At 35.4% G+C, this 28,000-nt stretch overlaps 2 protein-coding genes, 1 long non-coding RNA gene and 1 other non-coding gene across 4 annotated transcripts; 3 read left to right on the top strand and 1 right to left on the bottom strand.

Moving 5' to 3' along the window:
• The first annotated feature begins 373 nt into the window (after positions 1-373).
• On the top strand, positions 374-3,213 carry LOC121975272 (F-box protein FBX14-like). The gene is made up of 3 exons (XM_042526834.1): positions 374-1,274; positions 1,404-1,908; positions 1,993-3,213. Exons 1-3 carry the CDS (start codon positions 637-639, stop codon positions 2,749-2,751), a joined length of 1,902 nt encoding a protein of 633 aa, XP_042382768.1. The 5' UTR covers positions 374-636; the 3' UTR covers positions 2,752-3,213.
• Positions 3,214-10,998: 7,785 nt separating this feature from the next.
• Positions 10,999-14,759, top strand: LOC121977649. The gene is made up of 3 exons (XR_006110989.1): positions 10,999-11,277; positions 14,093-14,334; positions 14,446-14,759. It is a non-coding gene; the product is annotated as an uncharacterized LOC121977649 (long non-coding RNA).
• A 5,169-nt stretch (positions 14,760-19,928) lies between these two features.
• LOC121975271 (phosphatidylinositol 4-phosphate 5-kinase 1-like) lies at positions 19,929-24,356 on the bottom strand. Its single transcript, XM_042526833.1, has 8 exons — positions 22,896-24,356; positions 22,635-22,802; positions 22,358-22,523; positions 21,986-22,096; positions 21,687-21,880; positions 21,495-21,604; positions 21,304-21,403; positions 19,929-20,637 (listed from the first exon to the last, which is right to left on the bottom strand). Exons 1-8 carry the CDS (start codon positions 24,020-24,022, stop codon positions 20,331-20,333), a joined length of 2,283 nt encoding a protein of 760 aa, XP_042382767.1. The 5' UTR covers positions 24,023-24,356; the 3' UTR covers positions 19,929-20,330.
• Positions 24,357-27,371: 3,015 nt separating this feature from the next.
• TRNAA-UGC lies at positions 27,372-27,444 on the top strand. The gene has a single exon. It is a non-coding gene; the product is annotated as a tRNA-Ala (tRNA).
• Positions 27,445-28,000: the final 556 nt, after the last annotated feature.

Below are 28,000 nucleotides of genomic sequence, written 5' to 3'. Positions count from 1 at the left end.
GTCTGTTTTTATTAAAAAATAAAAGACAGATAAAAATTATTTTTTTACAAAATAATTATTAAAAATAATAATTTATACGAAGGGAAATAGATTACAAAATTAATAATCAATGAAGAGAAATAAATTATAAGATTAATTTATAATAACTAAAAATACATCCATTAAAAATTAATCATTATTTTATTATAATAAATCTGCCCGCTTCTAATACTCGATACTGAAATTAACAATTTATGAATATGAATATGAACATGAATGGAAAATTTTAAAAAATATATAAAAAGAAAGGGCAAGAAAAAAAAAAATCAAAGGCAGGTCAAAGAAAAAAAGAAAAAAAAAACGCAGTAAATAAAATAGCACAGAACTCACGTGAAACAGCCTGAAGGCGCAGATAAAATAGTAGGAGCTGTTGTGAGGGTGAGGAGGCATGGAGAATCCCGATGCTGCGAGCCACAGACCACAGCCAGGCAGCGCGGAGAAAGAGACCGGCCCGACGCACCAAATCACGCAGCCCCTCCTTCGCCTTCGCTTGCTGCTCCCTCGATCGCACTCCGCGTCTCTGATTTCCGCCGATCCATTTGCTTCGCGGCTGCGACTGCGAAATTGAGTGTTCTGGGTCTGGAATCGGACGGATCTATGGTGAGGGTGGAGGAGGCCGGGGATAGGGAGGAAAACAAGGAGGAGGAGACCAGCTGGTGGTCCCCTGAAGCTGTCGAGGGAGGCAGGGGCGGGGAAGGGCCCAGCGAAGGGAGTCGAGGAGGAGGAGGCGGAGGTGGTGATGGTGATGGAGGGCGACCTGATACGCTGCCGCCGCCGCCCTACTCGGACCAGGTGCTGGAGAACGTGCTGGAGAACGTGCTTCAGTTCCTGGTCTGCCGGAGGGACCGGAACGCGGCGTCGCTGGTTTGCCGGTCCTGGTACCGCGCCGAGGCGCAGACCCGGCGCGAGCTCTTCGTCGGGAACTGCTACGCTGTGTCGCCGGCGCGTGCGCTATGGCGGTTCCGCGGCGCCCGGGCGTTCGTGCTCAAGGGGCGCCCCCGTTTCGCCGATTTCAACCTGGTTCCGCTTGGCTGGGGCGCCCGCTTCTCCCCGTGGCTCTCCGCTATGGCCTCCGCCAGCCCCTGGGTTGAGCGCGTCTGCCTCAAGAGGATGACTGTCTCCGACGCCGACCTCGCCCTCCTCGCCCGCTCCTTCCCCTCCTTCCGCGATCTCACGCTCATATGCTGCGATGGGTTCGGCACCCCTGGTCTCGCCGTCATCGCTGAGCTCTGCAGGTTATCCTCTCCGACACATTCCCTCCTTGAGCTGATCCGAAACTTCAAGATCTAACTTCGCTCATCCACCCCTAAATTTCTCGATTTGGATCAGAATTCCTTCGACTGATTGTCCCGATCTGCTTGCAGGAATCTGAGGGTCTTGGATCTGATCGAGAACGATGTGGAGGACGAGGACGAGGAGCTCGTCGACTGGATCTCGAGGTTCCCGGAGGCAACCACCTCTTTGGAGTCGCTCTCGTTCGAGTGCGTGAATTGCCCAGTGAACTTCTCTGCCCTGGAGGCCCTGGTCGCTCGTTCGCCATCCCTCCGGCGGTTGCGGGTGAACCAGAATGTCTCTCTTGGCCAGCTCCGCCGCCTCATGATCCGGGCGCCGCATCTGACCCACCTCGGCACCGGTTCCTTCCGGCCCGGCATCGCTGAAGATCTCAACGCCGCTGACCTCGAGCAAGCCTTTCTCGCTTCCAAGTCGCTCATTTGTCTTTCGGGGTTCCGCGAGGTGGCGACGGAGTACCTCCTGGCCGTCCTTCCCGTCTGCGCCAACCTTGTCTCGCTCAACTTAAGCTACGCCGTGATCACCGCTGAACAGCTCAAGCCTGTGATGCTCGAATGCCACAACCTCCGCACCTTCTGGGTGATCCCCCATTCCTCCGCCAAATATGTCTATTGCTCAATCCAAATCTAGCTCTCTGAAGTTGGAACTCTTCTTATTCTTCAGGTTCTTGATACCGTCGGTGATGACGGACTACTCACGGTGGCCAAGGGATGCAAGAACCTCCACGAGCTCAGAGTGTTTCCCTTCGAGGCCACCGAGGACTCAGAGGGCTCCGTCTCCGATGCTGGTCTTGTGGCCATCTCAAACGGATGCCGGAAGCTCCAATCGATCCTGTTCTTCTGCCAGCGAATGACGAATGCTGCCGTCGTAACCATGTCCAAGAACTGCCCGGACCTGGTAGTGTTCCGTCTCTGCATCATGGGCCGCCACCGCCCCGACCACGTCACCGGCGAATCTATGGACGAAGGCTTCGGAGCCATTGTCATGAACTGCAAGAAGCTCACTAGGCTCGCCGTCTCCGGCCTGCTCACCGACAAAGTGTTCGAATACATCGCAACCTATGGCAAGCTGGTTAGAACCCTCTCGGTGGCGTTCGCCGGAAACACTGATTTGAGCCTGAAGTACATGCTCGAAGGCTGTCACGGACTGCAGAAGCTGGAGATCAGGGACAGCCCTTTTGGCGATGCAGGCCTGCTCTCTGGCATCCGCCATTACTACAACATGAGGTTCTTGTGGATGTCCTCATGCAAGCTGTCTTTAAGTGGTTGCAAGGAGGTGGCTCAGAGGATGCCTAACTTGGTGGTGGAAGTGATCGGAGATTCGCCCAAGGACCTTGACAGCGATGCCGTGGAGAAGTTGTATCTGTACCGGTCCCTCGAAGGGCCGAGGGACGATGCACCTCCGTTCGTCAGCATCTTGTAGGGAGAAGAAGCAACCAAGGAGCCCATGGTAGTCAGAGGACCGGATATGTGATCCAGCAGAGTGAATTTGGTGAGCAATTCCCACAACTCACTTGATCGCACACTCATTCACCATGCACGAAGAAGACGATGCAATTCTTGATTCTCTATTGATATCTTGTCCATGGCCTCATCTCTGCGACAAATTCGAGAAGATGATTTCTTCACTGAGCTTTCGGATGGATAGAAAATGCACCGTAAGTCTCCAGGTTTGTTCATGTTCCTTTGTATTCTGGATATTGAAACTTTGCTATGTCTCGCTCGATTTCAATTACTTCCATGATCGTTTCTTTTCTTTTTTGAAGAATTTCCAGACTTAAATGAAAAGTCTCCAGTTTCATCCCCATATCTTTGGTTCTTGACGTCCCCAAATGTTCTTTGCTTTGCTATTTAGTTGACTTGTGGCACTGTTTAATTCTTGAAATTGTTTTGCCCGAGGTCAAATCACACTTTCAGTCTCATTCAACGCACCCAGTTCGCTTTTGGTATTCATCTTAGCTGCTTACTCCGGGAACAGTTCCCCGGACAGTGACAACATGCACCATATCTTTGCCTCTTTAATTAGTCTGGGAAGATTTTTTTTATTGTTTGACGTTTCAATGGCGGAGAACTTCCCTGTGCGCTAGATGATTATTTCTATTTGATGTTTCCAACTCGGTGCACTATGCGATGAGCATATCTTTGGTATCTCTTGCTCAAAAGTCTAGACTCTAGACCGTGTAAATAAATAGAATTATAAATGAGTCGATTTGATATTTGGTGTGGTAAATGAGAGTTTGGGTTACTTTGATTAATTAATACATTAATTAAATAAATAAATTTAAATAATATATTAAATTAAATAAATAAATTTGAATATCTACATGTTCCGTTTGTTTGTTAATATTCGAAAATAACATTATGTTCATTAAAATAATATACTAAATAAAAATAAATAAATAAATAAGTTTAAATTATCAATTTAAAAAATAATAAAACAAGTAAAATTTTAAAATAAATAAAAAATAATAATTTGAGAGTATGATAGTATTTAAATAAATTAAGTTTTATCTTATTAAAAATAATCTAAGTTAAATTTGAACAATTATTAGAATGATTTAATTTATTTTAGAGTTAGCTTTGGCTCTGTTAGCTTATTAAATAAATTTGAACACTTAAAGTTGAGCTCGACTTAGCTGCGAAGTGATCAATTGTATTTAAAATTATGAAATTTTAAAAATACATTTAATTTTTAGATTTATTGACCAATTTGTTTTCCATTTTTTGCATGCAAAGATAGCACCACTTTGAGTGATGCCTAAATTCTAAATTCAAGATTATTGTTATATTGTATTTTGAAAATAAGTACTAGTGTTGATTTTTTGAAATGCAACCCTCATAATAATATTATTTTTAAAATTTAACACCATTGTGATATTTATTATAATAATAATAAATTTAATTAGTCCTAAGATAATCGATTTGTCCCTATAAAATTTTTTTATCAATCATCAAAATAAATCGAAAAATACTAACAATGCACGGGTAAAAATCTCAGCATCCTTTGATTGCGGTCCTTATTTAGAGAAAAAATTCTTATAAATTTATCATAATTAGAAATCAAACTATGAGTATTTGAATGATAATCTGAATATTTTATCATTCGTACCATAATTATGGATAATATTTATCATCATGGTAGTTAGCGATAAAAGATAGATAAAATAAAAAATAAATACTCTTTAAGATATGTAAAAGTTAAGTGTGTATTTTAAAAATTTCATAACGCACAATTATTGTCTAACATTTTAAAATTTATTGGATTGGTCAAACTAATTTTTTATAATGCTGACTGACTCTATCGATCTGACTAGCTAGATCATCTATAGCCAGCCTAATGGCCCAACTAATTGGTTGATCCAATTGCTTTAACTCGTACAATTAGTACAATCAGTTTAGGACATCTCCAATGGGGGGATATTTGGAGGAGATATTTCTCCAAATATCCTCCCTCTCAAATATCCCCTATTAAATATCCCCCATAATAGGGGATATTTGAGAGGTGAATAGAAATCACCAGGCATAAAATCACCGGACATAACTTTATGTCCGGTGATTTCATTCTAAGTGGCATGCAAGTGGGTCCTACAAGGGAAAATGATTATCTTTTTTGAGATATTTTATTATATAATTTGAGATATTTAAGAGTAAGATATTTAGTAGGTGAGATCCATAAATATTTGGTTGAGGGGATATTTGATTGTGAGATTTGAGATATTTGAGCAGTGAGATATTTGAGTGATGATGTGGACGTGAAGACTATAAATATTTGGAAGAAATATTTAGTGTTATTATGGATGCTCTTAGTTAGAATGAGATAATTTAACAAAAAAAACTTAGGGCGTATTTGGTTTGTCTCATTTTCATTTTCTGAAAAACGCGCGTTTTTCGTTTTTTAAAAAATAACTTTTTCGTGTTTTTCATTTTCTTAGAAAACGCTATCTCATTTTCTTAAAAATGAACATAGAAAACGCAAACCAAATATGTTTTTCATTTTCTCAGAAAATAAAAATAGAAAACAACGTAGAAAACGTAAACCAAACGCCTCCTTAATTTTTAGATTTTCTAACTCATTTGTTTTTCATTTTAGTATTCTCGTCCATCATTGTATAAATTCTATAATCCGAAGTATTGTGAGGTATTTTGAAAATAAGTATGACAAAAAAAACTTAAGACAGCATCTTGCTTTTTTTTTTTTTAAATGAATAGTCAAATGAGCATTCTATATTAATTTATTATCAAAAGAGTACCCTACCTAGACCTAAAGAGTACTATACCTAGACCTGAACATGATTAAGAATTGACAATTCAACTATTTAGAATCGTTGGTTCGACGATTTCAGATAAATCGTTCCTTAATTTTAACCGTCTAAGATGATTAAGATTCACAGTTTAGATGTATCAGTTCACGATTCAGTTCACAATTCTTCACTGTTCAAGATTATTATGTTAAAAAAAATATAAATTACAAATTATAAGTTGTAAATTACATATTACAAATTATAAATTATAAATTATAAATTATAAATTATAAATTACATGTTACAATTTATAAATTAAAATTTATTGTAAAAAAGGACTTGCATTTATTTAAGTTCCCTACGTATCCTCTTAGGGTGCGTTTGGTTGGGGATCATCCTTGATAATCTTGGTTATCCATCCAAGGTTATCAACGAAAACCCTATTTGGTTTAGGTAATCGATGATTTCCGAGTAATTTTCCATTCCCGACAAGTCAGCAAAAGGGGCATGCAACCTGCAATCGGAAAACTAAGATTTTTCTTGATTCCGGGGGTTAATAAAAAAATTTTATCCAAAATACCCTCGAATAAAAAAAATGTGATAAAAAAGAAAAATGTAAAGAAAAAAATAAAAAAACATAAAAAATAAAATAAAAAACTTTAAAGAAAATAAAATCATTAAAAAAACATAATTTTTTTAAAAAATAGAAAAATGTTTAAAAAAATTAAAATAATTAAAAAATGGGGAAAAATAATAAAATAATATAAAAATATAAAAATATAAAAATATAAAAAAATAGAAAAATGTAAAAAAAATTAAAAATTTTAAAAACATAAAAAATAATAAAAATGTAAACAAATTTTTAAAAATATATAAAAATAGAAAAAAATTAAAAATTAAAAAGCATAAAAAATAAAAATAAAAATAGAAAAAATAAAAAAAGTAAAAAAAAATTTAAAAAATTAAAAATTAAAAATTAAGAAAACTTTTAAAAATGTTAAAAATTAAAAAAGCTTTAAAAAAATTTTAAAATAAAAAAATGGGAAAAAATAAAAAAAACGAAAAGAAATAAAAAATAAAAAAACACAAAAATAAAGAAAAAATGTGAAAAAATAAAAATAAAAATAAAAATAAAAAACGTAGAGTTTAAAAGATATATATGATTGATTTTGTAATAAGGGTAATATAGTAAAATATTAAATTAGGTTATTCATTAAAACCTTCAAACAAACAAGTTTTTGTTATATTACCTAAGTTGAACCAAACAACATTTGGTTATGTTTTATTCCCCATAACCTTGGGTTATATGATTACTTGGTAATCATATAATCAAAGTTATACATGATAACTTGAACCAAACGCACCCTTAGGGTATAGGGGAATCAAAACCCACATAGTTCTTTTACATTTTTATCCTTTTACACTGTTACTCACTTCTATTTCCCGTTTTTGTCGTATTCATTCCTTCAGTATCAAAATCTTCAACTTCATCATTTAAAGTTGCATTCATTGAATTCTTTTCTCTACTTTGATCCAATCGTCCAATAATGCTTGGGCTGTCAATAAGTTGGGAGACAAAGTTGATCGTCGTTCATCTAATATGTTGTCGCCGTCACTGAATGTCTGCTCCATAGCAACAGTTGATACTGGACAAGCTAAAATTTCTTTGGCGATCACGGAGAAAGCTTTGAGCCTTCTGTGATCACCACTCTAAGATATCGAAATTTTTGTTATCTGTTTCATTAAAATCAAAAGAAGTCGTAAAATAATTTTCAAGTTCCTGTGTGGAACTTGAGGATCCTCGTGGGCATTTTGTCCATTCTTTTAATAAATATTATGCTTTTGTAAGTTTTAAATTAATAGTAGTTTGTTATATTTCAAAAATATTAATTTATTTTCTATATTTTGTATAATATTGATTATAAATATCATATAAATAAATTCTAACATTATATATAATTAGGAGAATAATAATATTTAATTAGAATTAAAGTGTCATAATATAAAGTTAACTTTTCTTGTAAAATTTCTAATTTAAATCTAGAATTTAAAGCAATGCAACTAAATAAATTTCAGAAATAAAATAAAAATATTTTTTCATTTAGTTTTCATAGCTAAGATGCAAGAAGATAAATATTCATTATTATTATTTCCATTTAAAACTAATACTATATTAGAAAATTTTTCTAAAACTAATTGAGCATTGGGATAATAAACACTAGAAAGTTATCCGATTGCATCTTTAAATACTTTTAAAATTTTGCAAATACTATTACAAATATTCTATTGTTGTGAAAATAAATATATATTAGTGTTAATATTTTGTGCAAAAAAAGAGCATAATAATTCTTTATATTGAAATGAATCATGTAATAATTTGTATGTTGAATTCCATTGTTGGTACATCATGTGAAAAATTTTTATGTCTCATTCCATTAGTTTTATAAAAACTACCCGATTATTTTATTATAGATGGATGAGACCATAAATAAGAAATTACAATTCTAATTGGTTTAATATAACTTTTTAAAATTTTTAATCCATCTTAAACACATAAATTTAAAACATGTCATACACAGCGAATATAAAAAAATAAACCACCAATAATATATTGACAAACAAATTTTAGATCATCTATAGAAGTGGTATTGGAAGTAGTATTATATATTGGAAATATTTTATGAGTTAAGTTATATTCTTCTAAAATTAAACATAATAATTGTGCGATGTTATGAACATTATGTAATTCATCAAAAACTCTATAAGCTAACAATCTTTTTTTTTAGGTTCCAAGAGTTATCGATCCAATGACAAGTCATATCCATATACAAATGTATTTGACAATGATCACTCCAAATATCGGAACATACAAAATTTTATTATCTAATTTACTAAATTCATTAATTAAATTCTTTTTTCCTTGTTTTACTAATTTTTTTAATTGTACGATTAAGTGTAGTCCTAGGAATACATTTAGCACATGGATTAAGAGATTCTTTATAAAAATCTTCAAATGTGCATTTAGATCCAAAATTTTAAAAAATATGTTTTATAAAAATAAATTTAGCTAATGATTCTCTTAATTTATTATCTGAATATAAAAATAAATCGAAATCAGTACTACCGCTAGTTGAAGAAAATCTTGATAATTGTGTTTGAGAACGGTCGAGTCCATATTCCGTCGGGTGCTTTGTTTTACATGTCGTTTCAACGACCTATAGCCACCATCGATTTTGAATTTGTAGGAAGTATTGCAGTGCTTACATTTTGCACGATTCCTCCCGACGGAAAAGTGACCTTCATAAAATGCTTAGTGAAAATAGAAGACTTTAGAGGAAGAAGTTCTCGAACCTTAGAAATAATTGCATCGGTACTTCCATGTGTTTCGGGTGTCGGATTTGGAACGCGCTCGATATCATCATTGGTGGATTGAATGTTGCGGTCCTCCTCCTGCGGATTCATTATTTCCTTTCCCTTCTGAGCTCGAGATGATGCACCTCCATAGTCTCCTTCTATTGTAATTGAAAATTAGAAACGGAAGTGTATAGAGAATATGAAATTTAGATTAAGAGTAGAGAAGATGCGTGTGAAAATGATAAAATGAACTTTCTATTTATAGAATTTGGATAATAACAGATATTAAATCATAGTCATTGATAAAAAAAAATAGTCAATTGATCATAACCGTTGAAAAAAATACTAAAAAAAAAACCCTCAACCTCCCTAACAGCTAGGAACCGCCGATTAACCGACAGTTTCAATGGGCAAAAAAAAATATTTTGTTAAACCGACGGTCCGCCGAGTTTGCATTTAAAGAACCGGAATCGACCCCGCAAGTTGCCGGGCTAGTTCCTGTTCGACCCGGGTCCAGGCTAGAGCCGGGTCGGGTCAGGTCTGGGTCGACCCGGGATCAGGTCTAACCCTACCCCTATATATCTATCCTTTACTATAAAGTAGTGGTTTATTTTCATTATTACCTCTCTTCTTTTTTTTCGTCTAAATCGACGTGTTGTGGCATCTATGAAAATCATAACTATTACACAATTGTAACAATTATGATATCATAATTGATACACCTACTGAATTATCATACAATTGTAACTGCTACAATTATTATATTTGTAGCAACTATTGTTGTATAACTACTACAACTTCAACTATTATATTCATAATAGTTATAAAATCATAATTGTTGCAATTGTATAGTAATTATGAAATCATAACTACTATAACATAATCCTGAATAAAAATTTAGATAGGAATATAGACAAAAGTGAGTGTCTCATATACATACCTATGTCAAAAGCAAATAATGTATTAGAGAGTAGAAGAATAAATGTACAAGTGGATAAGACATTCTTTTGATAATAAATTAATATAGGACGCTCCATTTTGACGATACTTTAAAAAGGGACGTTTTGTTTTTAATTTTTACCCCATAAGTATTAATATTGATTTTTTTTTTAATTGTACTACTACAATAGCAATGTTTTTTAAATACAATGCCACAAGGATGTTGTTCTTGGAACGAAGCACAAGTGGTAAGCAAGAAGGGTAAAATAGAAATAAAATATCTTTTAGAAAATCTGAAAATTAGATTCGCCTTTCAAAAACTTTGCAACGTGGTGCAATTGTTGTTTAACATTAAACAATACTCTTTACTAGATTGGTTGGTCCAATCACCCAACCAATTAGTGACCCAACTACCTCAACTCGTACAAGTAGTGCAATCAGCTTGGTTAGCTCGCCACCCAGTTTGAACCATTCAACCCCTTTAAAGTGTCCCAACGATTCATTTTTTCATTTAAATTATAGTTTTGAATTGAGTCAGATGGCCAAAGGTCACTGATAATAAGTAGATTGTATGGTACTGAGCAGGGGATGGTTTGTCCATCGCCGACGGCCTCCGACCGCTTGACTTGATTCAAAATTATAGTCTAGATGAGAATGTGAATCCGGAGGAGATTGTAACAAATTTGGACCGAATTCTAATTGCGATTTGACATGCAAATTACGAAAGGGATAAGTAATTATGGACCAGAGAATCTAGACTCCAGCACGACATGCCCAGCTGAACGAACAAGGCAGTCGATGCAATTGGCATCTCGTCGAATCTAGCACAACGCGCCGAGTCGAATCAAAGAATCTCCATAAAAAATCGTAAGCTAACAAGAATTGGGATCTTTCGACGCTAACAAGAAATCTACTGGCAGATCTTTCGACGCTAACAAGAATTGGGATCTATGCGACTTTGAGATCGTAAGCTACCTCCATTAGGGGAACCAAACTGGTCATACAGTGGCGAGCCCGAAAAATGGGTTTGTTTTTGAGCACGTGTTCCAAGCACCGTTTCCTCTCTTCTTCCCTTCTCTTTCTCTTTCCTCCGAGGTAAACACAGCGCTAATTTGAATGCTTCCCCCCGTTCGAGAATCCAATCTTTCTATTTTAGGGTTCCCGATCCCCAATTCCTCCGCGGGTTCCTGGGATCAGGCTCCGGTCTCGCCTCCTTTTATCAAGCAGCGGCTGCGGGTTCTTCTAGGATCGATCTAGATGCTGGCCCCGGTCGCTCCCGTGGCGCCGCTGAGGATCGTGATATGTTTTCTTGATCTTCTCTGTTCGGCTGCTCCGCATCTTCATTACTATGCCGGAGGCTGAGTGTGATAAGATCCTGGAATTCCTAGGAATCTCTCTTATCTCCGCATCCTCATGTGAGTTCCTCTTTCTTCTCTCTTCTTGCTCCGTATCCTTAAGTTTCTTTGCGTGTATATGCATTCGCTTTTACATTTATTGAGATGCATTCTTGCCTATGCAAACACATCAATGGATCTTTTGCTTTTGTTGTGAGTGATAATACATATTGCGTATGATCGTTGCATAGACACTGACTAGAAGTGATGTCTGGGGGTTGCTACTAGAGTTGATCAAAATGTGTATGATCATAATGATGACTATTGACGAGATAGTGATTGAGGCAGTGGCAACTAGCAAGCTGACCATAGTAGCACAATAGTGTAAGTGCAGCTGTATGGTAAACATTCTATGGAGATTCTACACAATCCTTTCCAGCAGCATTTAAAATAAGTCACCGCCTTGTTCTCCTAAAACAGAGTCCATAAATCCATACCTTGTAAGTTATTTTTTTTCTGAATCTCCTGAAAATTTAAACCAACCGCACCCTTCTATCCTCCTTTTTTTTCCCCTTTGTCTTGTCTTGTTCTCTTTCTTAAAAAGATGTTACCTAACACTAATTTTTGAATAAGCTAATTTTGTGTGTTTGACAAACAAAAAAAAAAGGAAGAAGAAGAAAAGCTAAGATAAATTCAAGGTCTTTCCTTTTTCTTGCCTTGTCTTTTCTAATTTAGTTCTTTTCCTTAAGAAAATTTTTCCTAACTTCAAAAGTTTAGAAAAGCCGAACTTTGAGAACATCCAAAATCCTACAATAGTTAATTTTGAGCTATTTCTGAGAAGCTTTTTCCATCTCCTTGTCTTCTCCAGTTGTTACCTTCCAAATACATGTTATAGAAGCTAACCCAAATACACCATCCAACCATCTTTTGCACAAAATATTTTAGTTCCATGTGCTAAATTCTGTTTACTTCAGTTGTGAGACTTAAATGGAAGTTGGAGTTTTAGGATTGATTTTTATTATTTCTAATTGGCTTGCCTCCTACCAACAATGCTATGGTAAATATTGAGAACACTATATTGTACATAACAGTTCCCTTTTGTCCACTCCCTTATATCCTTGGTAATTTACTCTCCTAATCCACCAAAGTGTCTGAATCTGGTTATCATCGTCAAATTGTGTAATGTGTTTATAGGAAAATGAGCTGCATTGGAGAACTCTTGTGTAGGGATAGGAGGCTTGAAGTGTTGGTTGAGTTAATTAATGTTGCATAGCAATGTAAGATTTTATTGTACGTCTATATGATTAGAGGGGCCTTTTATTCTAAATATTCAAATTTAGTTTCTTCCAAGTGGTATCCACTTCTTGCATCTTGCAAATGTTATTGCAAACTAAAAATATAGTCCATTGATCGAGTAATCAGTCGAAAGTAATTTTTCTAGGTAAGTCAATAGCGATTTTTTTTTTTCGATTGTATAATCTATCAATTTTTCTAGGCAAGTCAATAGCGATTTCTTTTTCGATTGTATAATCTATCTTTTCTCAGTGGATATATTATTCCCGTCTAAGGATGGTATCATAGATGTTTTATTGTGAAAGATATTCATTTTATAGAGGCTTCATTGGATGATCATACTCCATACTAGAGAACAAATACAAATGATGTTTCACTGGTGTCTTTTGGGATGACCTGATGCTTCTATGGTAGCCAGTCATTAGAATCATTGTTCTGCTCCGCTTTTCTTTAAAAGCATATTCCTTAAAAATCTCATATGTAACATTACCTTGTTTTGTTTGTTTCCTTTTCAATTGCTAAAGAAATATCGAGGACAAACCATGTAGTCTTCTCTTGGCGGACCTGTCAGCATTAATCCCTTTCAATCATTAAGCTATCTGATTAAGGTCATATTGTTGGCTCTTTATGCTATCTTCCTTCCCATAAATAAATACCTTGTTCCTAGCACAATTTCGAGGGTTCTTCTTTAAGTTTGCATAATTTTATATAATTTCTAGGAAAACCTCATGCATTTAAAATATTCTCATAGCATCTGTACACTAATGATTAAGGTGTTTATAATTCAATGAAATGTAGTTAATCTTATAGCTTTATCTTATAATTGTATCATAAAGTTTCTATCCTCTCCACTTTTTTTATTCTCATATTCGTATATAGATGTATGCTTGTAGTTATGTGATTATGATTGGTAGTTTAATTTCAAAAGTGCCCGCAAATCCATTGGCTTATCTTCTCAAAGTCTATTCTATTTGTTAATTTGTTTGTTTTGAAAAGTTGAAAGGATATTCCAACTCAAAATGACTAGTCATTTGAAAGGGGCACCTTCTTAATATATAGATATTATGGATCACTATATCCATGTGAGACAATAGCTATTGAGCATCCTTATTTCACCATTCTCCCTCACGCTATCATCCTCATGCTATCCTGACTTTGAGGTATGAGTCTGACTCTGAAAGCATGACAAACTCAAAATGAGCCTAATCCACCTCAAAACGTAAGGCCTCTAGGTGGAGGCCCCTTTAGCACTAAGAATGCCTAGGAGGTTTCAAACCATGTGGCACTTAGGAAGTAGGCAACTTTGATACTTCCTCAATCTCGTGTGAGACCAAGCGAGCCCAATTCAAACCAAAATGTCGTGGCACTTAGGTGTATACCATTTTGCCACTTAAGCATGCGCAAGAGAGTCTCACTTAAACATTAGGACTTTTACACTCTGTCATGCCCCCTCAATTCTAACTTTGCTAGAGGTTAGAATTTGGCTTTGAAAACCTGTTGAAGATGATGCCTTCTCCATGTCAAAATGCTAATTCTCTTCTCCTTCGCATTTTGTTCTTCACTGCAATCCATTGATTTCCTTTGTTTTGTTTCTCTTTTGCAGAGATAACTTTGGCCACATATGCCAGGGATTTACAAACCAAATTTATACCAGGATATAAATTTTCTGGGTACCATATATTTGTCACAATAGCTGGAGCTCTTTTCCGGGTCATAAAGGGTGTTATTCTTGTGGTTCTCTTTTCAACATCAGGCGCTTCATTGTGGTATTTTCTCTCCAAGTTGATCCACAGGCCTTTGGTAAGTTGGATATGGCTGGAAAAGTTGAGATTTTTCCAAGCAGAGGTATTGTATAGTTTATGAACTTTAATTGCTTCCATATTGGCCTTCTTGACATATATTGATTAATTGATGAAAGAAAAAATCAACTTAGAATTTATGCTTCCGTGAATGCAGATTAGCGGAACGCTGGGATAAGCTGCTTAACTGCATGCTCATTTTGAGGAGGTAACAGAGGGGAGGAGGAAAAAAAAAATCTGTGATAACTTAAACACCATCGTCGCTAATTGTCAATTTCTGTGACAAGACCTGGATTATTAACCCCCTTGTGGTTCCCTCCAGGCTCTTCGTCAATTTCCACAGCGAATCGTAGGCTTTCGCATTAATCTCAACCCCCAAGATGTGGTAATCTTGTGCATTTAATTCTTCGTCCTATTGTTATTATTATTATTTTTTATTTTTGTTGATAAAATTTCTGTTAGAAACTCACTTGGGAAAGCTTTTAATGTGATTGTTCATATCAATTTGTTAAAAGTTTATGCTGCTGCTTTTGTTCCCATCAATTGAAATATTTAAACAAGCTAGTTTTCCGTTCTCTCTAATAGAAACTTCTTTGTTTTTTTAAACAAAGATTCGATAAGATTGTTTGTTTTTTTTCTGTTTTCAAAATAAGTTGTTTAATTGGTTGTAGTAATTTAATTTTTTAATCATGATTTTTAAGCCAGTATTGTGATATTAAAAATATTGAAGTAGAAACAAAGAGCAAACAAAACTTGCAATCTTCTCTATCAAATTGTTGATTTATATTTTTAAAAGTAAGATCATTATTTAAAAAAATAATAATTTAAATATTTTAAAATATATTTATTTAATATGATATAATTTTAAGATTCATTGAATATTTGTCGATTTCATTTAGTGGGAAAAGACATAGTTGTTATTTGTTTTATATAATTTTAAGATGATTGAATGAATTATGAGATCTATAAATAATGAGGGTTAATGTTAAAAAAAATGTGGATGAAAAAATGATGTTATAATGAGTAAGTGGCAGTGAACTCTATATTTTTTGATAACGCGATGAGTGTTATAATGATGATGGATTAAGGATGATCTTAGAGCATCTGCAACGCTGTGAACGCATGAAAACGTTAATGCATATTTTTTTTCTTTTAATGAATTTGTAGCATTAACGCGTTCAAATCTGTATTAACGCGTTCAAAAATTTGAACACATTAATGCTATAGTGTCCTAAAAAGTGTCCACGTCGGCGTCATTGTGGATGCCCTTATAAAAAAAATTAATTAGTTCATTATAACATCTTAATTTTATACCAAGTTATTTTATAAAAATTGATTTATAACAGGTAGAAAAGATTCAAGTAATGTTTATCTAGTTCTCAACCGAGATGAAATATTGGTTCCACCGTAGTCACAAGGGAAGGATGTGGGAAATTGATAGAATGTTAAGTGTCTTTGTAACGATGCTATCAAGAAAAAAAGATGGCGGAGGCGAGGAAAAGATACGAGTAATGGTTTTGTGAGGTTGTGAAAGACAAGGGACGATGGATTTGATGGACACGAGTAGTAATCTCGTGAGCTTGTCGAATTGTGGGATGTTGGATGTAAGCAGTGGTCGACATGGAACGAAAAGGGACATTGCAAATCCTTCGATTCGATACCATGAGAGATGGTAGGATGACCAGATTCAAAACAAGTCAAAAACAAAGGGGAAGGACAAGGCATGACTTTTTTAACTCCTCCAAAACTAATTAGATCATTAATCAGTCATACAGCTGATATTTTATAATATATAACATAAAAAAATAACTCAGGCAACAATATGAAACATAACCTAATTTTAAAAGTATGATATACACATATTAGCAATTATATGGAATCCTAAAAAAATGATGATAATTCAAAATACTAAATATTGAATGCCCAAAACTTGACTTCCACTCAGATTCAATTGTTTTGCCCATTTATTTGTTTTTTTTTTTTGATAATCCAAGTATTTAGATTTCGTCGGATTAATCTTGGAAATAGATTGGAGGTAGACGGTGTTTGCTCTAGTTCGCAAATTTGAAATACAATGCATGCATATTTAAAAGCGACTTTCAGAAATTTTGTGTACATATCCGATAGTGGCAGCCTATCGAAGACAGTTATCGATCACAGCTGTTGCACTGCATCTGCATGGTCACTTAATGGTACTCGCAAGGACTCATATGGTGTCCGTGTAGCACGAAGAAGCGAGGTGACCAGCAGTGGTCCGGAGGAATAGGAGATTGGTCCCATTGCAAGAAGGCATGACCTTACCATTAGCCAACGTCCCACTCTTCTTTCAATTTAAGATCGAACACAAGATCTAACTGACAGATACATGAACTCTAACCCTACTGGCAACCTCGAGACTTAGCATTAATTAAAATAAAAAAACACAAATAAAGAACAAGCAGCAGCAGTTAGTGCTGTCGACCGCTGTGCCTCTCTAAGCAGAACAAACGCGACCAACCCCACCGGATCGCCGGCAGTGGTCGGCGGTTGTGCAGCAACATAAAGGAAAATAATCAAAGGTAAGATAGTGACTTACTTTTTCCAATTCATTTTTTCTGAGAACACCATCATCAGCATTGCCGTCTTTTCCTCCAATTAATTGGCTCGGTTTCTTCCTTCCCCCTGAAAGAGAAAGAAGCCGAGGCCAATTATTACAGATCCATCACGAGACAAAATCCCGAACTGAATGGGAAACTTTCTGACCTGTACTATCTGAAGTCAATTCCGCAATGATTCGTGCATGTGTTCATCCCTTTCATAAACACATGCAGTGAACACTTAAAAGCTTCATCATCATGCTGTCGTTCATTAAAGAAATGAGAGCCACTTTGCAAATATAGAGAACCGCACTTACAATGGGTTGGTGAGAAGGTTCTCCAATAAGGTGCCCATCTTAATTATAATTATTCAGTTTGTCTTCCACTTAGGTACTTTCCTCGATTACGTGCACCAAGTCATTATTTGTTCCAGTCTTTGCTTTAACGTTTCCACTCGAAGCAAGCGATTCTGTAAAGAAAACACTGTATAACTTAGCCAAATATGAGTCCCAATATACTGTCCTTCCTTAATTAGTCACCCTTACCTTGCATGACGTTTGACTTTGAGGACACTGGTGCATCACCTTTCAGAAGAGATCGAGCATCACATTCAACAATCAAGTGCAAGAGCTGAGGTTGACATGAAACTAATTGAAAAGCCAAAAAGAAGGGCATGTTGCAAGCTTCCATTCTCGGATACAACCAACCAACAACACATTTATTGAGATAGCACCATTTGCTCCAACACTGAGACCAGCAGGGCTATCCAGTACTATATGAAGAGAATAAGAACTTCGTGGCGTCGTTTCCGTCTTTATTTGTCTCTTCATCAATGTTGCTATCAATGGATTTGGCCCTCTGCTGAAATTAATTATGGATGATTTTTCAGGTCTGTGTGTTTAGGAGAAGTTTTTAATGTAATGTTTTCATGCAAAATAGTAAACTCTGAAGTATCAGTAGCTAAATTATCAGTAGAAACAAGAAGAGATGACAGGAAATAAATTGACTGAATCAATTTGTGGACACATACATAGGTATATAAAAGACTGTTACTGAATAAACTAGGGAATTTAGGTTAGTTTAATGCACTTGAAAAGATATACGTAGTTTCTTGTCAGAAAAGATATCAGGTTTGATCTTTCCTAGTACGCTATTATTTGAAGACAATTGAATCCAACCTTTAACGTCTACCAATAAAAAAACTCTGCATGCAGCAGGTATAATCTGACAAAAGTCCTAAACAGCCCTGGAGATTGATACTAAGGCATAAAAAACAAGGGAGTTTCTTATTTTCAAAATATCAAAAGGAGCCCCATATCACATTCATAGGCCAACTATACCTCTTTTTATCTGATCTATTGAAAAACTAATAGTTTAATTGAAACCGTTGTCGGTTTGAGGCAAATTCTTTTAAATGAAGTTTAAAATGTTTTTCTTCAAATTATCAAACAATTTAAATATTTTAATATATTCACTGAAAATTTCAAAATTATCCTTTGTTTATTTTGTGTGAATATTCTCTCATATCAAGTTTAAAGTTATGAGAAAGTTTATATATATCATGAAAGATGGCAAAAGTGCACAACAATCTTGCTTTTTATATTCGTTTAGTATTTCTGTTTGAATTTACAATTATTTTGGGGAATCTTGGTAGCTAATAAGGTGATGACAAGCATTTATATATTTTAAGGGTTGGTGACATCTAAATACATACTATAACAGGGATGCTTGGTGACACCACGTCACCACAACTTTATATGCTAAGCTGGCTTAGTAGACAATCCTAATAAAAGAGAAAAGGAAAGATTTTTATGATTATCCTGGGTCACGATCAAATTTTATTTTTGTCTCAATTTGAGCACTCAAAATTTTAAGGGTAAGATGCTAATATTTCTTATAAAATTGCAAAAATAATTGAAACATTTCTTCATACATAGATTTTGCTAGATTAAATCGTTAGCTGTTGTTGTACAAGGAATAAATTATTTTAAGATAAACACTAAGATTAAATTGACGAAAACTGAAAGTGAGGATGATCCTTATAACAAAAGATTATTTCGCTCACCCTAGGTGTCTCTTAAAGCCCGTCTCCAGATTATATGAATGGAGGTAAATCAAGAGTCAGCTTATGCCCGACCGTAGAGGGTGGAAGAAGTTTTCGAGGATAATCCTTATGAATTAAGACAAGATGAACATCAAGGCAATTGAGGGACCTAACTTACAGGGTCAGAACGATTAAAACACTATAAAACCATTATAATATCTAGCTATCTCGCAACAGTGCTTTGTAGTTGGTTTAAATAATAATAATAATAATAATAATAAACAAAAAAGTTTGCTGCATCCTAGATCACCTTGTGCTTCATTAGAAACAAGAAAATGAAATAAATAAGAAAGGAATACTAAGTCCAGCCTGAACACTAGACACTGTTTGACCTTATAGAAGGCACGGCCTACGATGGGCCTGTGAATCTTCTACTCAAACTTATATATTCTCTGGAGCTTTGTTTTGTAGCAAAGATCGAGGTAGCTCTTTCTTTAAGTCAATTTTCTTCAGATGGCTACTTGGTTTAATCTTTTGAATTGGACTATTTAGGAAATGGACTATTGTATCCTATCATTATTTCTCAGTTGCAATTGTCAAATTTAAATTCGTTGAAAGCGACATTATTTGTCCAAACGCTTTCCACTAATTATCATACTGTGTGAATTTGCTGACAAGAAAGCAAAAAAATGAGAGATTGAAAAGAACCTGCACCTCAAAGCAATAATCCATCCGCAGTCAAAGAATTCCAAAGGCTGGTCTGGTCGCACCTTGAAAGAAATTAAAAGGGCAAAGGATGAATCAGGAAAGATCAACAATACTCAAAAAGAAAGTTGAAAGAGATTACTAAGAATAAGATTGCGATGTGAACTCCCTCTCCTTTTTCACTCCTTTTGATGTCATCCTCCTGCACGTTCCGGAGCACTTAATTCATCCCTCAGCACAAGTTATTGTAGCTTCTCTACATCCTCTGCAAAAGCTATACCTCCAACCATTTGAGTACTGGAAAGGCAAAGAACATGAAAAAACAAGGAGATGGAGACATTTTAATATATATTTTTCAAGATCAATCAACTGTACATTTTTTTTTATTCGAAGCCCTAGCAAAAGTTTGCTTAAAAATCTCTCTCTTCCAGGAAATAAAAGAGCAAAGAAAATAAAAGGAAAAAAAAAATGGAATTCAACTCTCCCTCATTCCAATACACATGTACATATCTTCTCCAGAGCTGAGCTAGAAAACTCAGCTACATCCGCCTTAAAATAGCTTCTATGATCAGGTAGTGCTTTCCTCTTGTAGTAGACTGCAGCTTGTGCTCTTCTTCAAGCTGCAGATACATGTAACATTTTGGCAATTGCTGAAATTTGGTGGCGCGTCACCGTTCCTCCTATTGATAGTTCAGAAGCATTGTAAATAATGCTGTGTCAATCATCTTCTATGAAGATTCTGCTTATGAAGTCTTGGAACCGTTTAGAGTAGAGCTTTGGGCCAACTGCCGAGATGGAGTTGGGGTTTGTTTGCAGTGATTTGTAGACATGCTCCAACTTCTTGGTAATGTCATAGTCTTGGAGGATATCAATAATCCCAAAGGAGAGAAACACATCATGGAACTTGCCGCTTTGAAGGAGTGGGGGCAAACCACCACCAGCTACCAGAACTAGTTCAGATTCACTTCTTGTAACGTGCTCGGCAATTGCTGGCATGTTTGACCCCAAACGGATGAGTGATTTTCTGATCATAACAGAGATATTCAGCCATCACAAATACTAATTAATAAAATTTATCCCACATAAAAGCCAAAGCAACAATTAATTTCAAAAAGAAATAATTATTTTAGAGATGATAGTTAGATGGGTACTTTCTTTTTGCTACACACTTGCAGCAAAAATTAGGGCCCAGTAACCAGTTCTAGATTGAGTTAATTAGATTGGCATGGAAATAAAAGCAGATTATAAGGTGATTCTAGTTGGTGGATGGCTAAAATGGTAGCTTAAGTGGGTCAGTACCAAATTGCTTGTGCCAGGGAATGTATAGAAGCACAAAAGATTAATAAAACAAGCTTCTTAGACAAAAATGCCAAAAGCTTTATTATAAAATTTGCAAAGGCTAATAAACCATATCTTGTGTGTTATGGATAATGACACCTATATTGCTCCACAAGTTACTCCAGGAAAAGCTAGGCCACACTCACAAAGGTGTTTTATCAAACATCAAGTACAGTAAAAAGCATCCAAATTTCAGAGCTAGCTTATGATGCACAAAAGAATCTCAACCACGAAAAATGCCAACATTCATGAATCTGTTTTCATTCTGCCAGGAGATAATGTTTCCAAATAATTACTGTTAATTTTTCATAATCAGAAAGTAAACATCAAACTCAGCTCTAGTAGAACATACCCTGTGTTGAGAATCTGATCCATATCTTGACAAGTTGACACTTTCACCGAGTCAGGCCAGGTGTCGCTGCACTGAAATGTTGCCTTCTTGCCAGATATTTCTAACAAAACATCATTGTTATGATGAGATCATTGCTAACTTACCCTATGAATTCTTCGTGATTGAATTCAGGCTTCCTAAAATTAACTTACTTGGGGAACCAAGGCACGGTGCAATGTCCTCACAGAAATGAACTCCCACCAGGAGACTGTAATCCATAATCCCCTCAGCTTCTAAGAACTGACAGTCTTGCTTGATTTGTCTAAGGTATTAATTCTATCAGACCAAAAAGAAGAGTGCACTTGACAAAACCAATAAGCTTTCAAGAATTAGAATGAACTTACTTAAGGAGCTCCAAATACCAAGATGTATGAATGCGAAAAACAAAGTTCAGATCAAGATCCTTGAGTGTTGTCGTCTCATCAATTTGTTCCTCAGTCTTGCCAGTTGTGCGCCCATATGATGATCCTTTCAAATCAAATCTTCTATGGATGCGGTATTCCGAGCAGAATAAATTACCCATGACAATGAACCTAACCTGGTCACCCAGCATACATGCATCGTTGAATCAGATAGCAAGTAATACATATAGCAATCTGTTCAAAAATAACAAGAAAATTACACAAGCTAACCTCTTACATACCTTCTGACCACCACTAGGTTTAACACAGTGGACACTGTAGAATCTTGTAACTAATGAGTTTGAATTCTGGCATACATGATGGTAATAACTAGGCAGCATCTTAATCAGTACCTGACCATGTAATGTAGAGCAACTCAACCAATCAGAATCAAGGTAATCCATCAAAAAAAAAAAAAAAATACAGCCTAAAGTTATCAAAATGATCAAGTAATTGATGCACACTTCGTAGAAGCAGTAATATCCAGCAACATGATCAGTAGAAAAGGATTTTAACTAGTACTATCTCAATATCATAATTCATAAGTATGAGCCCTAGACAATTAATTATTTCCACAATTAAGTTCCAAGTGGATGGGTAAATAAGTAACTAACCTTCACTTCAGATTTCTTCACTGTTTTAATCATAAAGCGATCATCCTGTGTTAGAAAAAAGAAACTCCCACTCTTCCCAGGAGAAGAGAGCTCCCTCAGAGCATCGTTGCCACAAATAGCTAACATGTAGTCTGCAGGATCCACTGAAAATAACTTCCTCAGGTGCCTATCAATCAAATCACAAATCCATATTTTCATTAGCTCAAGGTGCCCATCCATTGGGCTAGAAATAGTGGAAATTGAAAGATGATTGATTGGCTTATTCAGAATTATAAACCTGAAGACCATAGGGCAGTAATCCGTCCAACAGAACTCAACCGACTGGTGTGGCGGAGTATTCTTTGATCCCTCCGGTGGAAATCTTGTCTGGAACTTCTTCATTGGATCAAAATCTGACATCTTGAGTTTACTCAACCGAGCTGAATCTGGCTTTCCTACTGAATAACTGATCAAAAAGTCAATCAACCAAGTAACTCAGTGAAAGAATTGACAGGGCGATGCCAAGATATGCATGAGGCACAAATCTTACACCAAGTACCTTATCCCCAATTGGAGGTTTAGCATCAAATCATAGTTCTTGTGCCCCTTCGATATTGTGTGCCCTGACTTCTTTACCTCTGGAAATGAAAAAAAGCAGGGAGTTGGTTGCCGCTGCACCGTAGCAATGAAGGCGCCACCTGTCTGGTTCAACAATGATCCATCCTGGTAAAGCATTGATGCCTCAAGAGTGTCGATGATATCGCAAGTGATATCCCCAGCCTCACCATTCGACTCCCAGATGCAAATCCTTGGGAAGCCCTTTTCTGCCACCGAGCTTCTCCTGGTAGCTCGTTCATCATCAACCGATGATGATTTCCTTGCTACGGGGGCTGATGTTGTGACCGACACATCGTCCAATTGAGACAAGGAGCTCGTCTTCCACGCAGTCTCCTTCCGAACAGTGTTGGGCGCCGGATAGAACGATCCGTTGAGGGCCGTGCGCTCGCTGCTGTTCCAGCTACCAAAATAGTAGCTGCCGTCAGGCCAAGTGAAGACACCGCTGCCCTTGGGGACGCCGTTATCCCATTGGCCGTCGTATCGCTTGCCGTTAGCCCAGATGAGAGCACCACGGCCGTTAATGGCGCCGCCCCGCCACTCGCCGACGTACTTATTGCCATTCCGCCACACGTACCGACCGTGGCCTTCCTGGAGGTTTTGCCGCCACAAGCCCTCGTAGTAGTCGCCGTTGGCGTAGGACTTGCTGCCGAAACCGTGTTTGCGGTCGGCGACCCACTGCCCACGGTAAGTATCTCCGTCCGCCCCGATGAAATTGCCGAAGCCCTCCATCCGCCCGGAACGGAAATCACCATCGTAGGTGGCGCCGGACGGCCACGAGAACTTCCCCTTCCCATAGGCCTTCCCCCTCCTCCACTCCCCTTCATACACGCACCCATCCGACCACATATACTGCCCCCGCCCATTCGGGGCGTTCCCGGAGAACTCCCCAGCATAAAAGTCCCCATTCGCCAGCGCCTTCTCCAACGCCATCTCCCCGTCACCATGGCCAATGGTCGGAGCCACTCTCCTGACACCTACACCAGGACATCTACTCCCAACCTGAGCCGGCATCCTCTCTTCCTCCTCACCCGCCGCATCCCCGCCGTCCTCCTCAGCGAAACGCCGCATTCTACGCCGCGACCACGACCAAAAGACCTAATCCGCCGGCGGCTGCGACGAGCATTCCTTCCCCGGAAAACGCCGATCCGGTGCCTTGGTTCCCCCGCTTCGCATCAAATCCCCAAGAAAATGCACCCGCCAAAAGCGAGCGATTCCAGTACAAATCACAAATCCACAACAAAAAACCTCAACAATTCCTAAGAAAAATAAGGATCGACGAAGAAGACAAGAAGAGATCAGACGAGACGCGTCAGCTGCCGCTCCGGCTTTCCTGTACCTTCGCCAACATGTCCACCTCCACCTGCAACGAAGAGAGACCGAAGCGAGGCGGCAGTGTAAATATAACGCCGAAATTGTCCCCACTTTATATCTATCTTAACGATATCATGTTCGCTGTGCTCCACGTTACCACCGCATCTCCATCGCCTGTTCTGTGCAAGACGCAATCACGACCGATTGGAAAATCTTCACTGGCCAAACGACTGGCGCCACCTGATTCGGTCCACTTCTCGGTGAAGCGTGACTGCCAACAAAACAGTGGATCCTGCACTTTCCGGCTCGGGGGGATCCGGCTTAGTTGCCCTGTTATAATCAAATATGTCGCGGTGTCTCCGTTTTTGCCGTCGATATAACACAGTTTGAACCGGTACCGGCCGGGATTTGTTGAAGTCTTAATGATTTGATTAGTTGAAATTGATTGCGATAATATAAAAGTTTAAGCATTATTGGTGCTCTATAAATTATTTTAATGTGTTTATTTTCTATCAATTCCTTTCTCCTTTGACCATTTAGAATTTTAAAAACAATATACCATATCACTTGTCCAATTATTGAATATACTTAAAAATACACAATTATTTTTTATATTTAATTTCCAAAATATTTTTACTTTTTTGGCAAAAAAAAAAAGTTTTATTATTTTTATAAGGAAGAAAAATATTCTTAATATATATATATATATATATATATATATATATATATATATATATATATATATATATATATATATTAAAAATATTTTTGATGCGTGTAAAGTTAGTATCTAATATATTAAAATATCTTAGTTTTTTATATATTTAAATATGACTATTATATTGATATTGGTCATATCAACTATATTAATTTGATTAGTTATATTCAAAATATGTCAAAATGACACACATAAACCAGGTTAATTTGTGGATTTTTTATTTTTTAATTCACACGTATAAAATACATAAAATGGAAGAAAAACAATTTAAAATAATACTTGTAGTTTTTTTTATTCTTAAAAGAACGCCTTATGTGTCAAAAAGATATTTCATTTTAAAATACTTTTATTCAAATATTATTATATTAATTTTGACTAAAATTATCACGATGTATGAAATATTATTATATTAAAAGAGTAATTATTTTTAAAAAAAACTTGGTTAGAATTATTCTAACTTAGTTATTTCATCATTATAGCAATTTTAATTAAAATTTACTACAACAATGAATAATTTAATCAAAATCATTTATAATAATTTCAATCAAAACTACTATAAACGATATGATAGGATGTCCTTTTAAAAATCATCATTAGTCTCAAAGCTAGTGATAAGTTGTGATTAGCCTTTGCTTAGCTAGTACTTGGTAGATTTGCAATAATAGCTTAAATTACCATAGTAAGCTTGGTGTACTACTATGCTACCCATTTGCAAGGATAAGTGGTTTATACTCTTAAGATATAGTCGAGCAAATAATTATATGGTAGATTTATAACATGGAATCAAGGTCAATTTCGAATAAGTCGGTAAAAAATACTTGAGTTATTCTTTTATAATGACATGAGATAATTATGGAAGGACCGTTAGAGTGACTAGTTTCACATGTTTTGGAAGAAGGATAGGAGTTAATAATACATATATTGGAATGTACTATTTGCTTTTGTTATATAGTCTTTTTAAATTATAAAATCTATAAATATTATATATGTTTATTATTTTAATAAAATTTAAAAATAAGATTACAAATATTGAGATTTAGACAAGATAATTAATAAAAAAATATTTATAATTTATTAATGAATTTTATCTATAGAATATTAACTAGTCACCCTCATCGGGAATCAAACTTAATTATATACTATATTTTATATTATTGAACAAATATAAAGTTCCTACAAAAACAAACAAGCATTAAATTACGATCTCAATGATTTTAGGTGGTCATATCCAAAAGAATGCATTATTTGTCTTCTATGAATTATTCTCTGCTTTTTAATATTTTTTTTACTAACTCAGATATTTATTTTTTTATCAGATTAATTCGGGAGATTATGTCCTTAAAATTTTATCATTGATTATCATAAAAAATGCTCAAATATCTGAACGTCATAAATTTTTTATCATATCGAAGAAAAATCATCCTACAGTGTTAGGTAATTGGAATTAGATAATTGAGAATTATTAAAACATCATTGTCATTGTATCATAACTCAAGACTTCCTTACCTTCAATATTAGCGGTAAAAGATGAAATTATCATCTTGGAGGTACCCCTCTATAGTGACCCCTTATTATCTGAAAGGGAGATAAATCATGGAGAATTTCGCTTAACAACAATAGCGCATGTAAAAAAAGGTTGAGACAATCAACAAGATATTTCATACTCACTAAGACTATACGTTAGACTTATTCATAGTAACATCAACTAACTTGTCAGTTTGTGGTACTTCTCCTCCTTTTGCTATTATGTAAGATGAAATTCATCATCTTGATGACCTCATAATTATCTCACATCATTAAGAGAGAGTAAATTAGGAAATTAAATGTAACCATCATAAGAGAAGATAATTCCTCATACCTTATCAAAATTTGATTCTTATTAATTCTATACATGATAATTAGCTCAGTTAGCTTCTCCACTTTTGATATTACTTGTATAATATATAGTTCGAGATTTATTATTATATACATGCAGTATTATGACAAGGACTAATATTTAACTACTATTGACTTATAAAATTATATATATATATATATATATATATATATATATATATATATATATATATATATATATATATATATATATATATAATCTTTAAAAATACTAAGATTATTTTAGCTTATAGAAAGATTTAGTATATTTATCAACACAATCATACAAACCATTATTCAACTAAGTTAAAATTTAACTCATCTATTTTATCCTATTTAATTAGGTAGTCTACTTGTTCACTGACTTATTATGCTCATTTGGCCTAGTTTTTTTAGGTGATTTGATCCATTTAAAGTACATTTACTGAAGAAGAGAATTAAGATCACTGTGAATTTCATATTAAAAATGGTTAATATTGAATTTTATTAATAGTCATATAACAACAAATAATTGGGGATGTAGCTCAAATGGTAGAGCGCTCGCTTTGCATGCGAGAGGCACGGGGTTCGATCCCCTGCATCTCCAAATTTAAATTGTTTTATTTTTTCTACTTCTGGGTATATATTATGGTTGAGCACTTTGATAATATATCTCTATGAAAGTTTTAATTTTTATATTGCATATCAGTCATAAACTCTGAAATTTATGATAGATTATTGAAAATGTCTTTTTTTTCTTCTTCTAAAGATTCGAGTATCAATTAATTTTTGTTCACAATTATAAGTATGGCTATTTAGAAAATTAAATGGACACAACTAAAAAGGAGGTTTTTATTATTATTATTATCATTAAAACGATACGTCATTTTAAAAAGTTATTAAAAAAAGCATTTCTTACATCAAAAATATCTTTTGTTTTAATATTGTTATAACATATCTAGTTAAATCTGTTCCAACATATTCAAGATTATTAAGTAATCATAATTAAAACTATTTCAATGTTAATAAGATTATTTTGTATAATTAAAATTAATTTGATTTCATTAAAATTAGTCAAATACTATTAAAGTGATTGATCAAAATTATTATAATTCGAGAAGTTTATAATATAAAGTAATTTTGATTAAAATTATCATGATATA

This window comes from Zingiber officinale, chromosome 4B, assembly GCF_018446385.1.
Source record: "Zingiber officinale cultivar Zhangliang chromosome 4B, Zo_v1.1, whole genome shotgun sequence".
In the NCBI taxonomy this organism is placed as follows: Eukaryota; Viridiplantae; Streptophyta; class Magnoliopsida; order Zingiberales; family Zingiberaceae; genus Zingiber; species Zingiber officinale.
Note: the sequence above shows the minus strand (reverse complement) of the source record. Positions and strands in the feature narration are given on the sequence as shown.